At 36.6% G+C, this 15,448-nt stretch overlaps 1 protein-coding gene across 1 annotated transcript; it reads left to right on the top strand.

The window, feature by feature from the left end:
* The first annotated feature begins 10,166 nt into the window (after positions 1 to 10,166).
* LOC107877842 (40S ribosomal protein S3-2) lies at positions 10,167 to 13,812 on the top strand. The gene is made up of 6 exons (XM_016724605.2): positions 10,167 to 10,429; positions 10,524 to 10,671; positions 11,234 to 11,405; positions 13,096 to 13,150; positions 13,222 to 13,353; positions 13,437 to 13,812. Exons 1-6 carry the CDS (start codon positions 10,391 to 10,393, stop codon positions 13,605 to 13,607), a joined length of 717 nt encoding a protein of 238 aa, XP_016580091.1. The 5' UTR covers positions 10,167 to 10,390; the 3' UTR covers positions 13,608 to 13,812.
* Positions 13,813 to 15,448: the final 1,636 nt, after the last annotated feature.

Raw genomic sequence — 15,448 nt, 5'->3', positions numbered from 1 at the left:
ATATTCCTACCGAAATGCAAGAGCATACAACCTATTCAGAACAGTGCTGGTACCAGAAGTAGGAGCAGACACCAAAGCCGCACCACTAGGTGCAGGAGCAGAAGATGAAGCAACTAGAACTTTGACTGCTCCTAAAGCTCCCTTACCGATTGGAAAATTCTTGAGCATATACTTGGCTGGCCATATTTAAAACACTTGTCCTTTCCTTCGTCATAATAACCCTGATAAAAATGACCACAAAATTGGTAAGGAGGGCATGAAGAAGCCGACTGATCCCCACTCGCCTAAGATTGGGCACTCTGTGCTCGAAAATTATCACCACCTTACAGACGCCTATTATTCGTCTGCCTCGTGTAAGGAGCGCTAGTAGTAGAGAAGGAACCATAAATCCCCCACTTTTTTTCAGCCATTTACCACCATCCCGACCACCTTACGACTGAACACCTCCCTGGTCAGTAGTCCTGCTCCTCTTACCCTGCCTATCTCCAAACTCCTCTTGTTTCCTCTTCTCATCCTCCATCTACGGTATGTGGACAACTAATCTCGAAATGTCTATATCCTTGATTAACAAAGAAGTCTTGTTTTCCATGATCAAATCCCGAGATATCCTAGAAGAAAAATTTCTCATGATCACCCTCATGTCAGCCGCAAAATTAGAAGCATACCTTGACATCTGAAGAAATTTTAAGGAATATTCCTTGACAGAAATTCTTCCTTGCTTAAGATTCACAAACTCCTCCATCTTCATTTCCCACAGATCTTGATAAAAGAAATGAACCAAAAAAGCATCCCATAAGGATGAATCCTCCACATCACCTCAATCCCGATCCCACTCCTTGTACAATTGGTACGCAACATCTTTGAGCTGTAAAGCTTACACCTTCCACATTTGTGGCTTACATCACCCTGAATATCTTCTCCTTTTCATCTAAGAACCCTAAGGATCCTCCTTCATCTTTACACTAGTAAAAGTAGGAGGATTCAGTTTCATAAACTTTCCAACCTCTGTGGCCTTAGCAGATAACCCACCTGACGCATCTCGCTCAGCCTAAGCAGCAACCTACTGAGCAATAGTATGAATAGACTGGTGAAATTTTGCATTAGTCACCTCACCCTAAGAAGGACTAGTAGCACCCGGAGGAACTTGAGAATAATCAAGGATAGAACCCTGTGATTGACGACAAACTTCAGACGTAGGACGTACCCCATCAACATTGTCCCCGAATGGGACTGAAGAGTTTCCTTGTGTTCCAGATCATCGAGGCATGATATAAAAAACAAACTAACAAAAATTAGAGGAGAATTCAAGGATTTAGACTCTAAGCTTGAAAATAGAATAGTAAGAAAGTAAAATATTCCTAAATTCCATATAACCTCTCTCTTATGAGTGTGGCACGCTACATACCCATAAAAGAGACTCTACTAGACATGTATTTGTGGACTCCTAATTAACCATGACCCTAAAGCTCTGATACCAACTTGACATGACCTCTATAATGGGCGTCCTATGTCTAATCGGGATCGTAGACAACCCCCATTACCCAACCCAACCTCCAGCCTCCTGCCTTAAGTTGCCTAAATTTTGAATAACAAGATAGCATAACGATCCAGATTACAAACTCTGGGATAGGTATATTACCGAGAATGACCCAATTGAGTCTGACTGTCCCATACCAACCATCTAATCATGCCAACCAAAACCAAATATGTTCTATTGATAATCAAATAATCTCAAAATAAAATACAATGGAACAGTGAGAAATTTTGTCCAATGAGGTCAGCCCTAATACCAATGCCAATACTAAGGATAACACACCAATACCGATCCCGCCCATTCCAACCCATAATAGTTCCACAAAAGCCTCTAACCAAAAAAATACAAATATTCGGTTAGGATATGCCTCTAACCATAGCCAAAACCAATATCCATAAATAATCTAGAGAATGAAATAACATCCATGAAATAGAGCGTTTTGAAAATATAGAAGCTCACCATTTCAATCCAAAGTTGACTTATGAGTATCTAAATGCTAAGCAATAGGAGTAGAACAATCGGTTCCTGCATCGCGTGGGGATACAATCCCCCGAAAATGGGTTAACAGGTGAACACTAGCATGAACTCATGATAAGGATAAAATAATGTCATTTATAAAAATAAATAAAACCATCCATATGTACACAAACCTTACATATAAATATATAACCATGCCGGGAAAGGGAATCGGGTTTAGCATGCCATTTAAAATTTTTTACCTAGGTTGTGTAGCTCTATCATCCTAAACCACCCACGGGCTATATGGGTTCAGATCCTCCTACTGAAAGGCCCCAGTGGGTGAAGCTGCACAACCAGGGAATAAAACCTGGGATGACTAATACATCCCCTAAAATATAAAGTGTGACATCATGCATACGGTCACTAGGACCAAACCTCACATCAATAAATATGAATTTCCAGTTTCGATCCCCCGGGACCTCCACCTTCTATGGCTTGCTACACACCCCCTCCCCCTCTTTTAAGCCCAATTAAAACCATTTTCCAAACAAACCATTATTCCATCATTATTAACCAAGGCTATTAGTAGTGGTATCATCATACTAATTATAACTTGCAAGTATTGTTCTTAGCCAATCCTTAGAGGATTCCCATGTACCCCACATGATTTGTAATTAAACAAAAACATGGCTACCAAGGCCTTTTTAATCCATTCAAAATCATTCAAACCATTCATATCATTTAAGGTTCCATTACGAAGTTTAAACCATGCATAAGTTCCATTGGAAAAATAATATTATAGTGAAAATATTGTTATAGTCATTTTATCAAACACATTGGGGCATAGTATTTCCAAAACCAAAGTCAATTACCAAAGAACCATTCCTATGCAAACAATTATCCAAAACCACCATTAATGCATATAAAAGCATAATTAAAACATGGGAAAACCATAACCAAGCATTTATAACCAAAACTCTCAAATCATATTTGAAAACCCAAAATCATACAATATTCAAATCATGCAAACATTGTATAAAACCATCTCTTTAGCTGGAACTAACAATAAGGGAAGAGAACATGCCTTAAACCAAGATGATGATGGAGAGAAATCACCAAGACAAGCATCAATTTACTCCTTAAGATAAAACCCTAGCTTCCTTTGCCCAAGAAATCTAGAGAGGATTTAAGAGTGTTTTTCGAGTGCTTAAGAATAGAATAATAGGGTAAATAACCTCCCAAGTGCAATATAAGTCATGGGACCTTATTAGGATAAGTGGGTAAATATCCAGATTGCCCTCACTTAAACTGTATTAAATGCTCGTCATAGGGTACGACTGGCCTGTACGAGTCGTACCCAACCTGTACGAGTGGTACCCACCTTGTTTTGGAAAGTTTTTGGGACTAACATCAAAATTAATGGCTATATAAGGAGTTACAAAAGAAAGTGAAACTCCGGGGTCTAGCAAAACATAGACATAAAGAGGAAAGACTTACAATATACCCGTAACTACATCAGGAGAACTTTGTTGATTATGCCGATTCTGGAGAGCATACAATCTATTCTAGCGTTGTCCACTGGTTGTACTAGAGCTGACACCATGCTGAGGCGGGCGATTGGCTGGAGCTAAAGGACAGTTGGACTGACCCTGCTGACCAGCCCCTATGGCCTGGCTTGCCACATCCAAAACACACATTACTACCAACCTTACACTTTCCTTGATAATTCTGACCATATTTTTGGCAAAGTGGATTAATACAACAACTATTCATACTGCCCTGGGTCTTAGAGCCTGGGACTCTATCTCGATTGTCTTATTTAAACTTAGGCAATGGTATACTAGCTGAAGATAGAGCCGGGGCTGAAAAATTATGAAGGAACTGAGAACGTTTACCATATTCTAAACTTGGCCAAGAAAAGTTAAAACTACTTGTTCTAACCCTCTTATTCTCTCTCTCCTTATGCTTCTCCTCCTGAATCTATTGAGCATGAACCATAAATCTAGATAGGTCCATCTCCTTAATTAACATGTCAGTCTTATACTCCTTGACCACACTATCAGATACACCGAACAAAGTTACTCATTCTAGACCTATTATCCGCCACCATAGTAGGAGCATACCTAGCCAACTAAGTGAACTTGAGCGAGTACTCATTTATGTTCATACTAACCTACTTCAAGTTGATGAACTTCTGAACCTTAGTTTCCCTCAAATCTAGGGAAAATAACATGTCTAAGAAAGTTGTGGTAAACTCCGCCCACTCTATAGGCCATGTATCAACACCTCGGTCTCCCTTCCACAACTTAAATCAGGTGTGACCTACATCCTGCAACCGATATGCAGCCAACTCTGTACTCTCACTCTAAGTGATGCCCATGATATCCGTCACTTTTCATACCATATTCAAAAAATTTGCTGGATCCTTCTTAGACTTAGATCCTAAAAATAGAGGGGGATTATCCTAGTGAAATCCAGAATCCTAACTATAGCTGAATTTACAACTGGATTGGCTGGAGGAACAGCCTGCTGGTTGTTTTGAGCAGCTACTGAATGGGCTAAAGTCGTGCAGCAGCCCTGAACTCGACATGAGAGACGTGTTCATTCAGGGGATCTTTCTGAACAAGCGATGGTCCGGGTTGATCCCCGTTCCTTCGTTCGTTGTTCCTTCTGGGAGGCATTGTCTATAAAAAAATGAAGGGTAAAATTGAAAGAGGAATTAAATAGAGCTTACGCTCTTTTGTACGACATGAAAATTAAAAGAAGGGAAGTTTTTCCTAAAACATCTTGTGGACTCTAGTCCATAAGTGTGACGCACTTCACACCCATGCACAAGACTCTACTCAACATGGCTTTCAGACTCCCTAGGACACTTTAAAACCTTAGGCTCTGATACCAAATTTTGTCACGAGCCGAGGCTACCTCCTAGTCAATACAACGGTGCTTATGGCCATAAGTGACCACAAGTCAACCTATGAGCTAGCACCTGCTGTGAGCACTGAGTAAAATAGAAATATAATATATGTGCGGAAGATAAACTAATAAGATACTGAAATTTAAATACTGAAATATGTGTTAATAGCATGTCTGAAATATCGGTTATAATACTGAAAACTAAATTATCTATATGAAGCAACTGATAATACAAAAAAGACTGACTGACTGTCTAACTAATTGTCTAAAAGCCTCTAAACATCATGAGGAGTTGATGGGACAAGCCCCCAACTAACTCCGACTGACTGAATATAAGAAAATACCGAAATTAGTAGGATAAATAAATTATGTCCTCGATGGATGAGGACTTACCACTATTGCTGCTGAGTAACGCTGAGCTGACTAAGAATGGTCGAGAAACTGAGCGTCCAAATCTATGTTATAAAACAACATAGCGCAAAGAAAAGTATGCGATCAGTACTTTGAATATACTAGTGTATGAGATGAAGACTGGATGAAATGCATGAGATAACGGAGCATGAACATGTAATATCTGAGAATGCAAGACCAAGCATCAACATAATATTAGAGTAAACTGTAAGCTATAAGGCTGAAATCTATATAACTGAATAACTGACAATCTACATGCTTAGTCAAGCAAACTTGAGCTGAGATACATTGAGATACTAACTAAAACTGTGGGAGGTATCATGTAACCAATATGCCCTAATCTGAGATAATCAGGGTCTAACTTGTAACCCGAGTTGGAAGGGTGTCAGTATCGTGCCACGAGTACTAACATTGGCTGTGTGGATATACTAAATTGGTGTCCCGGAGGACTAAGGAGTCATCCTTTACTGACAGGTTCTTTCATGAGATATATGCCAACCCTCAACTAGCAGGTAGACATCTTAAACCTATGCTGTCTACGTAGTTCTATAAATTAGGGATTGCAACTAAGAGTCGCACCCTCTACTGGCAGGTGAGCCTCTACCCCTGGGTTCGCTCAGTGCTAAATCCTACTCCAAACTGAACTGACGCTAGTACTAAACTAAACTAGACTCAACTAAATATAACCATCGATATTACTCATCATGACCATAACAACTGAATAAATGGTAACATTTATAGTTTAACTGAAATCATTACTTGAAAGATCTAAAATGTAAGTAAATACGTAGATATCGGGTGTTCATAAGTCTCCAGCACTGAATAATTATAAAACACCATATTAAAGCTTTAAACTGTAGTAGGGAGTCGTGGTTCAAAACCCAAAACGTAAAGTTTCACCAATTCAAGTGAGGAGTATAAACTTGAACATGGAGATGTCTTAAAACATGAGAAAACAACGTGACTTAATGGATAAATTTATAATTTGATTTTATGACATGAAATTCAATTAAATACGACATGGGAAAATTAAAACTTGAAACATAAGATAACCTAACTTTTCATGGAATCATACTAGGACATGAATTGAGTTAAACTACTACGGAAAACATGAATTTAAACTCATCTTGATCATATGCATCTTCCTAACAAAGGAAAACTTATACTTTTAATCAAAGAAAGGTTTTTTTTTGGGGCCCCATGAGTGAAAGAGACCCATGGATGAACACCCCACATACCTTAATAACTGAATTCTTGAAGATTTCTAAGATTGGAAGCTTGAACTCTCGATTTCCTGGGGAAAAAACTTGAGTTTGTTCTTGGGGAAAGAGAAGGGTTTCTTGAGAGTAATTTGGAGTAAAAGGGGAAAATAATACCCTTTTGAAAGTCCTCAAATCGTGTTAAGGACGAATTGGGTTGAGGAAAATGACTCAAATGCCCCTTGGGCACTTAAACCATGTAACTGTACGGGACAGAGTCACGCGTCATACGTCTTTCTCTCTAGGAGAGAGCAACACGCCGTGTAGCTTGCTTTGAGAGAGAAAGCCATACGTCACGGACCACTCTACCTTGGGAGAGAGAAACGTGTCATGACCTTATCGCGTTACTTCTCTAGTTTATCCATCCAAACATGCCTCGATCCTCGTCCAAAAATCCCAAAAATCTTTCGAGACGTACCTTTAACCTTCCTAAACACGAATCAACTTCAAAACCAATATTTTGGGATCGGTAAAGCCAAACTAAAAAATCCGTGAAGTCTAGGGGTCTTGAAAATGACTAAGTCCTTAAAACTTAGTGAAAATTTCAAGTCTTGGACCCCTTAAGCATGCAACTAAAACTGAACCGAGCTTAAGATCTTACGGGATATTACATCATATCTAAAGTTTGGGGTGATTTCGAAAATACATCATGTGGCTTCACATCAAGTTACAACCATAGTTGTACTACCAATATAGAGCTTAGAAATTTTTCATATTTGTAGCAATAACCACATTTTACAGAAATAGCCACTGATTTGTTATTTTAGCTGAAATTGAAGAAAGTGGGGGTTAAAATGACACATGCGAAACACATTTTTTATAGTGACTGAGTAAGTGGTCCAGCTAAGAAAATAAAGATCATAAAAATACACCACTAGATAGTCCTGGGGATCATTGAACCCCCGTAAAGTTTAAACATGTTATGACAAATTTCGCTAAATTTGCATATGTTTTGAATTATTTTCCTTGTATTTATTGAGTTGGTTTAGTTTTTTTATTAGATACAGAACCAAATTAAATATTGTCGGTTGTTAAAAATTTATCATCAAATTAAACTAAATCAAATCTAATTCAATTTCTTATGATTCAGTTCTATTTATCAATGTGGTCCGCTTTCACTGTTTCATTTGAAAAAACGGTAATTTTAGTAGACAATATTTCATATTTATAGCTAGAATTAGTTGGCCTTTGTTGATTGTCTTGATGCTTTTTTTTTGTAGATTATAATTTTGTCCATTAGATTAAAATATGTCGTAGTTTAAGTGTCTAAATGAAATTTACTAGTAAGTTTAAAGAATTGTCAGTCTATTTTGCGTAACATATTTGTATCTTAACACGATAAAAAATATATGATTAAAATTTTTTTATAACTAATTCAACTAAGTCCATCATATTATGTGTTCAAAAAATATTAATTTAATCATAGTCTTAATATAATATTTATTTTCATTATTTAAATAAATATTGCATTTAGTGTAATGTTAATAGTTCTTCTTTAAATAGACCGTCTCTCTCATTGTTTTATATCAACTGACATAATATACACGTACAAAGTAGACACACTTAACTAGTAAATATAAGGACAAATAACATAAACCTTACATCTTAACTTACCATAGTTATTCAAAATCTCGTCCCTACAAAGTAATTACAAAAATCTCAATTTTCACTTTCTCCTCTCCAAAAAACTGATACATAACACTACTCCCCCTTTACAAATCTCATATTCTCTTCCCTTCTTTCTATTAAAATCCTCTATTTTTCTATTCTTTCTAGATCTTCAAACTTTTTAATTTCCAACCCTATCTTTTTTTTCCTCTTATCTCATCCAAATAATATGCCAATATTCATTTGGTGGTGGGCGGAAACACCGTACCCTAGCACCACTGCTCCACCTCTAATAATTTTAACCTTTCTCCCTGATGAGTTTAGATAAAGAAAAGCCAACAATAGAAGTTCAGAGATTCGCTAATAGAGTTCAGAGATAGGTCACTGGTGTAGTATATTGAGTTGTGGTCTATTTTGGTGGTTGGTTGCTTAGAGTTTACTATCGACGGTGGTCTGAGACAAAGACAACAGAAGTTGATAGTGGAGTATGGAGGAAGTTTGGAGATTTTTCAATGGAGTATGAAGATGACGATGTTAATTGAGATAAATAACAATGATGTATCTATTAAGAGAGTTCGGAGATAAATAAGAATGATAAATTGAAAAGGATAAAAAGAAACATCACATAACTCTCCACCAAATGTACAAAAGCTATGTATCTTTTTGAATATTAGGTTACAGATACATAAGAAGGATATCTTTGGTTGAAAATCTGACAAAAATTATACATCGAAATGCTTTTTATGCTACTTATACATAAAACTTATGTATCTAAATATATCTCTATGATATTGACAAATAAGAGTTATTTATTGGTACTTATGTATTAATCTAGTTTGGTACTTCTGTACCAGATTATGATATATCAGCGCCTGACTTATGTGTCGCGAGAATCTAAAATTCAAGATTTTTTTATATATATGAAAACAATCGGAATGAATCATAAATTGGTATTAAATAGTTGAAATTTATAAAATTTGTCCTAATTATAATTAGGGGAAAGGACAAAAATAACACCTAAAACTAAAATAATTTTATAAAACTAACACCTAAATTCTAAACCCCAGTAAATAGCCACTCGGGAAAATAATTCCAACCGAATGACCATTTGACGTGTGTGAGGAGTGGCATCTGGGGAGTGGACATCATTAGTAATGCTAATTGTAATAGATACTCCCCATATTATTTGAATAAAAAAGCCGTCACACCACAAACTTATAAGAGGAAATGAAAACAAATTACTTAGTTACTACTTAATAAGAGGAAATTATTGCATTGAACTAATAATAACTTTGTCCGCATTAGAAACCAATTGATCAGTAGCATTTTTATTCCTGTTTTACATAATTTGCACATTGGATATTTTTCAACAAAACCAATCATTTGAATGCAATAGAAATTGGTCTCTCTGTATTCATTATTCCATATACTTTTAATAAAAATTACATTACTTTGTTAGTAGTAATTGATGGGAACAATTTCTTGTAGTCTTTATAACAATGATACAGTTTCTATACATATACATATTCTATATAATAATTATATCATTTTTATACACATTCTATACAATTTGTAACTAACATATTTTATACGACTCTATATAGTTTCTACATGCATTCTATAAATGTATCAATCTAGTATAAGAGAGTATCAATTGAGTATATGGACACTGCAAGTGTATCGACGTAGTATAAAAGTGTATTAATGTGGTATAAAAGAATATCAATTAGGTAAAAGGACTGCATGTACTTGCATATAATTTCCTTTCTTTTTTTAAAAGTGTATCAATATAGTATAAAAGTGTATCAATTAAATATAGAGACTGCATGTGCCCAATTGAGCCAAATGGCTAAAAGAGGGAATTAAAAATAGCCGACTGACTATAGTTGTCCATCTTTTCAAATTGTAACCATTTTTTTTAAAAAAGGTCAGGCCATGTACTTTTCCCTTAGTCATATAGTAGCTAGACAGAATTATGGCCCGACACTGGAGGCCCAAGGATGTTGCGATCCAACTGAGTGCAGAAATACAAATTGATTAGGGCCTCTAATAGTTCTAACCCAAAAAGAAACCCAGTAACATAACCCTAGGTTCACCATGTATATATGAACATGCCATAAGCGCGAAAAACCCTAAACCGCAAATCGCTGGCCAAATCTAACGCCGCGGTAGACGAGACGTCTGCGAAGCTCTCAAACCTACGAAGATGGCGAAACAGGGTGTTCAGATGAGCAAAAAGCGAAAAGTTTGTAAATTTTGCTTACAATTTGTTGTTACATATACCACATTTTGATGAAATTTATAGGAATAGTTTCTAATGCATTTTTGGCCCATTTCAGTTTGTCGCAGATGGCGTGTTCTTCGCCGAACTAAACGAAGTGTTGACACGTGAATTGGCTGAAGATGGATATTCTGGAGTGGAGGTCAGAGTCACTCCAATGAGAACTGAGATCATCATAAGAGCCACTCGTACTCAGAATGTTCTCGGTGATTCCTCTATTTTTCTTCTGTATGAATTACTAATTGTTTTATGGGCTTAAATATTGCTGAATTTGCCTTTTGGTTCCTCGTGTGGTCATTTGTGTTTGGCTATTTTGTAATTAGTTGGAAGTTTTCTTAATCGTATTTTCTTACGTAAACTTGAAGATCCAATAGTTTATTTATGTTTGATGAACTTTAGTCCCATGCTGCTGTATTGGTTGCCCAATTGGAATAGTATATAAGTTTAGGAGAGATAAAGAGGAGTTTGGTGGTAGTGCAAGCGATAAAATTAGGTTATAATGGCGCTTGTATCTTTATTAGGAATACTTCTTTTTAAAAATAATTTAAATAAAGGAATGATTAAGAATGAGAAGTAATGAATGCTGGTATACCGTATTCAGTCATATGACGTATCTTTTCTTGAAACAATCCAGGAGAAATAGTACTTTACTTCTCCTGTATGGTTATTTATTGTAGAGAATGTGCATCCGGGGAAGGGTCTAAACTTGTTGGTACTATTTTGGCTTCTTTTCATATCCGCAGTTGATACATTTTGTTCTTTTATTAGGTGAGAAGGGAAGGAGGATTAGGGAGTTAACATCAGTTGTCCAGAAGAGATTCAATTTTTACGAGAACACCGTGGAGCTGTATGCTGAGAAGGTTAACAACAGAGGGCTTTGTGCCATTGCGCAGGCTGAGTCGCTTCGATACAAGCTCCTTGGTGGTCTTGCCGTGAGGAGGTAATGGTAGTGCTATTTTTCAAATTATTGTCTGCTTTATGTAGTACTCTCTAATTGTGCCTTTCTTACTTGATTCTTCTAACCTGTTTAGAACATTGACACTCTTGTGCATTTTATTTATGCGGTGCTTCCCTTTCTTCCATTAGCTTATAGTTCTCTTTAGCTAAGCTTATAACCTTTGTACACAATGATCAGTCTTCAATTTTGTCAAAAGTTATCTTATCATGTATTTCATCAACAAAGCAAATTGGTGTTCTAGCACCAATATTGTGTTGAATGATGACTAGAGAAATTGTCCTCCATGTCGTCACTTCTTCATGATGTAATTTAGTCTTCATGCAGTAACTGGGAGAGAAGACACATTTGTGGAATTTCTTTCAGAGTTGTTAAACTTGTAATGAGGTGTATTTTAGTTGTCTACATGTAATAGTACATCCCAATTGTGCCTTTCTTAATTTGTTCGTCTAACTTGGTAAGAACAATGACGTGGTTGCGCCTTTTATTCCTGCAGCGCTTTCACTTTCTTTCATTCTTTTTCTTTCACTGGCTTGTTGTTCTCTTTAGCTAAGCTTAAAACCTTTATGCACAATTAGCCGTCTTCGATTTTGTCCAAAGTTCTCTATTAACGTGTTAGGAATGCGAAGCGATGCGAGCCCCTGTCGCTGCATGTGGTTGATGTGAGTGCATCATGTTGATTTTATTTTTAGGGTCAATTTTAAATTTAAAAAAGGGTCACTTCGTGTTGATTTTATATTTAGGTTCAATTTTAAATTTTAAATAAAGTCTACTGCGGTGACTACCACTGCTGCAATTTTGTAAGGTTAACTTTTTGAAGTCCACTGCTGTGACTTCTTCTTCACTGACGACTACCACCACTGCGCCTTCTTTTTCTTTACTGCTTCACTTTAATGATGTGCTCGCGTTGCTTCACTCTTCGCGTAATGCGTGATGCAGAGCCTTGTCCGCATTCTCTGCATCCCACTTCTTCGAACACTGCTCTATTATGTATGTCATCAACAAAGCAAATTGGTGTTCTAGTACCAATCTTGTGTCGGATGATGATTAAAGAAATTGTCCCTCCCTTCCATCACATCTTCATGATTCTATTTAATCTTCATGCAGTAACTTGGAGGGATGGCACATGTAGAATTTCTTTCAGAGTTTTAGGGTTTAGTTATACGATTTGCAAGGTTTGACCTCACTTTAATCTCCTTCTGTGCTTTTTGTCATCTACTAAGCAGATAGGTTTTCTTAGTTCCAAATTTTGTCGGAAGATGACTTTACCAGCTGAAGAATGCTAAAGACATTCTTTGAGTAGTAAAGCGTACACCTCTGTCCTGGGTTTGCAACATGCTTAACTTGTTTCCGTATCTGTTCTCATGTGAAATATTTGAGGTTTGATCTAATTGTAATTTCCTCCCATGCTTCTTGCCGTCTATAAAGCAAATAGGTTGTACATGGTACCATTTTTATGTCTGAAGATGACTATAGCAGCTGAAGCACATGCTAAAGACATTTTGTGTTGCAAATTTTCCCACCTCTGTCCTTGCTGTTTGCGAAGTGTTATATATTCGTTTACTCTGTATGGTTCATTCTAAAACAAAAATGCATTTCTTTATGGTTTGTTTTTGTGTATGACTAGTTTAATTGTTATTATGTTTCCTCTAACAAGTATCCTCAACTTTATTAGGGCATGCTATGGTGTTTTGAGATTTATCATGGAGAGTGGAGCCAAGGGATGTGAGGTATACTTCTAGTTTTCTTTCTGCTCACTAGATGACAGAGTGTTCTAGTACCTCATATATACTTTAATCAGGTGATTGTGAGCGGTAAATTGAGAGCTCAACGGGCCAAGTCCATGAAGTTCAAAGATGGTTACATGATTTCTTCTGGACACCCTGTGAAAGAGTATATTGACTCTGCTGTAAGACATGTTCTCTTGAGACAGGTAAAGTTTAGATCAGTTGAAGAAGTTATTTATTGCGTCATTCTGGTTTCTGACGTGATTTTGATTTTTCTTTGTTCTGTCAGGGAGTGCTTGGCATCAAGGTCAAGATTATGCTTGATTGGGATCCCAAAGGAAAGCATGGTCCAACAACCCCTCTTCCAGATCTCGTCACAATCCATCCTCCCAAGGAAGAAGAGGAATACATTAGGCTGCCAGTGGCAGCACCAGTTGAAATTGAGCCTCCAGTTGTGTAGGGGATCAACCATTTAGCTGCATCATCTTAAAATTTTTCCAAATGTTATTATATTTTGTTAATTTTGAGTGTTGGGTCTTTGTTTGTCTACTTTGATAGAGGCCGTTGGAGATTTTCTTTAATGTGACATTGACAATTGTGCTGCCCCAAAGAAAATTTTGTTCAATTAATGGGTGCCTCTTTTCCCAGGTGCCTCTTTAATGCTACATTGACAATTGTACTGCGCACGGAAAATTCAATTGCTCATCATTTCTCTTGGCATTAGTTGTTTGAACAAAAGATTGGAAAAGAAGATTTAATGATGCAAGGCTTTTTTTCTGAACTTTAAACAAGTGTTGAGGCAGATTTGTTTTGATTATGCTACCAATAACAAAAGGCTTATTTTGTTCATTTATATGTAGCATAGCAGTCAAAAGATTCCTTTGATGATTTACCTGCAGCACTTGTCCCTGGTTACATGAAATTCAAAGGCTCAGGGAAAACTGAAATCAAAATCAAAAGTTAAAAGTTGGTGTTAAACGAAGTTTTTTGCTGAAATTGATTGGAATATTTGGTCTTTAGGCTTTGGTTCATGAATTTGAATTTTCTGAATTCTTATTGGATTCAGATTCAGATTGTCGGCATAGAAACTCGACTTATTTGTAATAGTGCAATTCTTTCTATTTTCTATTTAGCATTTAAAAACTTGTGCTTACAATTTCAAAGCTTTACTTTGGCTCGAATACTTGTATCAAAATTTCAAGTCTTTTGATATTCTCACTTTGCCACTGAAGTAGATATTTTATCCTTTTTTTTTTTTGTTTAATTTTTTATTTTATTAATGATCATCAAACAATAATGGACCAACCCATTACACAATTAACAGCCTACTACTATTTAAAAGACCTGGCCCAACCCGGATCCCTTTAAAACAAATATAATCAGTAGGGTTTCCTAAAACATCAACTTTCCTAATCTCTATCAGCTTCACGCCTCCTTTCAAGATGATGCTTCCCTTCTTCAACCGTGAGTTCCTTCGCCTTCTTCTTTGGATCATCAACCAGGTGCCTTGTTCTCCGAGAATCTCTTGCTTATTCAGCTTACAAAAGTAAGTAAAATCTCCTTTATGCTGTTGTATCTACTTCTTGTTACTTGCACACTGATAATACAACTTTTATAGCTGAGTTCTCCGTTGAATGGGACCTTGACTAGCTTTTTGATCAGCTCTGAGGGATCTAATCAACTCTGTTAAGCTGCTACCTCCAAGTATGTAGTGCTTCAAATGCTTATGTGCTTTCTTTTCTCTCTGAATCTGTACCTTACTCTTTTCGGCTGGTGATACTTAAATCTAGGAGGGAGGAAGATAAGAGATGCTTGGACCCACGAAGATATTGGTATCTGCTTAACACCCAGGTTTAAGAAGCTCAAATCGATCCATAGATCCTCCCATGATGCTGAGAGTCCATTTTGTTGGTTGTAGTAGACTAGGCTAGCTACATGCTCTTTTTTTGCTGTTTTTATATCTTGTAAATATGTTGCATGTAAACTAAGCCGGCTTAGCCTTTCTTTGCCCTCTAGCCTCTTATTGGTGTAATTCTTAAGTAAGGGCACTGTCATTTATCACTGTTAAGTATGACTTTTCCTCTCTGTTGTAGTTGCTGAAAAGTAGTAATGGTGACTGCTCCTATGTCAATGGCTAGATTAGCAAGATGATCAGCTAATTGATTCCCTTCCCTGTAAATGTGTTGATATTTGACTTACAAGTCTTGTATATGTTTCTCTATATCCTTGATTGTGTTTGCAATACTCCATGGACACTTTCATATTCCTGTTAATATCTTCTGCAAAATGAGAGAATCCATT

Source organism: Capsicum annuum, chromosome 7 (assembly GCF_002878395.1).
Source record: "Capsicum annuum cultivar UCD-10X-F1 chromosome 7, UCD10Xv1.1, whole genome shotgun sequence".
Lineage (NCBI taxonomy): Eukaryota > Viridiplantae > Streptophyta > Magnoliopsida > Solanales > Solanaceae > Capsicum > Capsicum annuum.
Note: the sequence above shows the minus strand (reverse complement) of the source record. Positions and strands in the feature narration are given on the sequence as shown.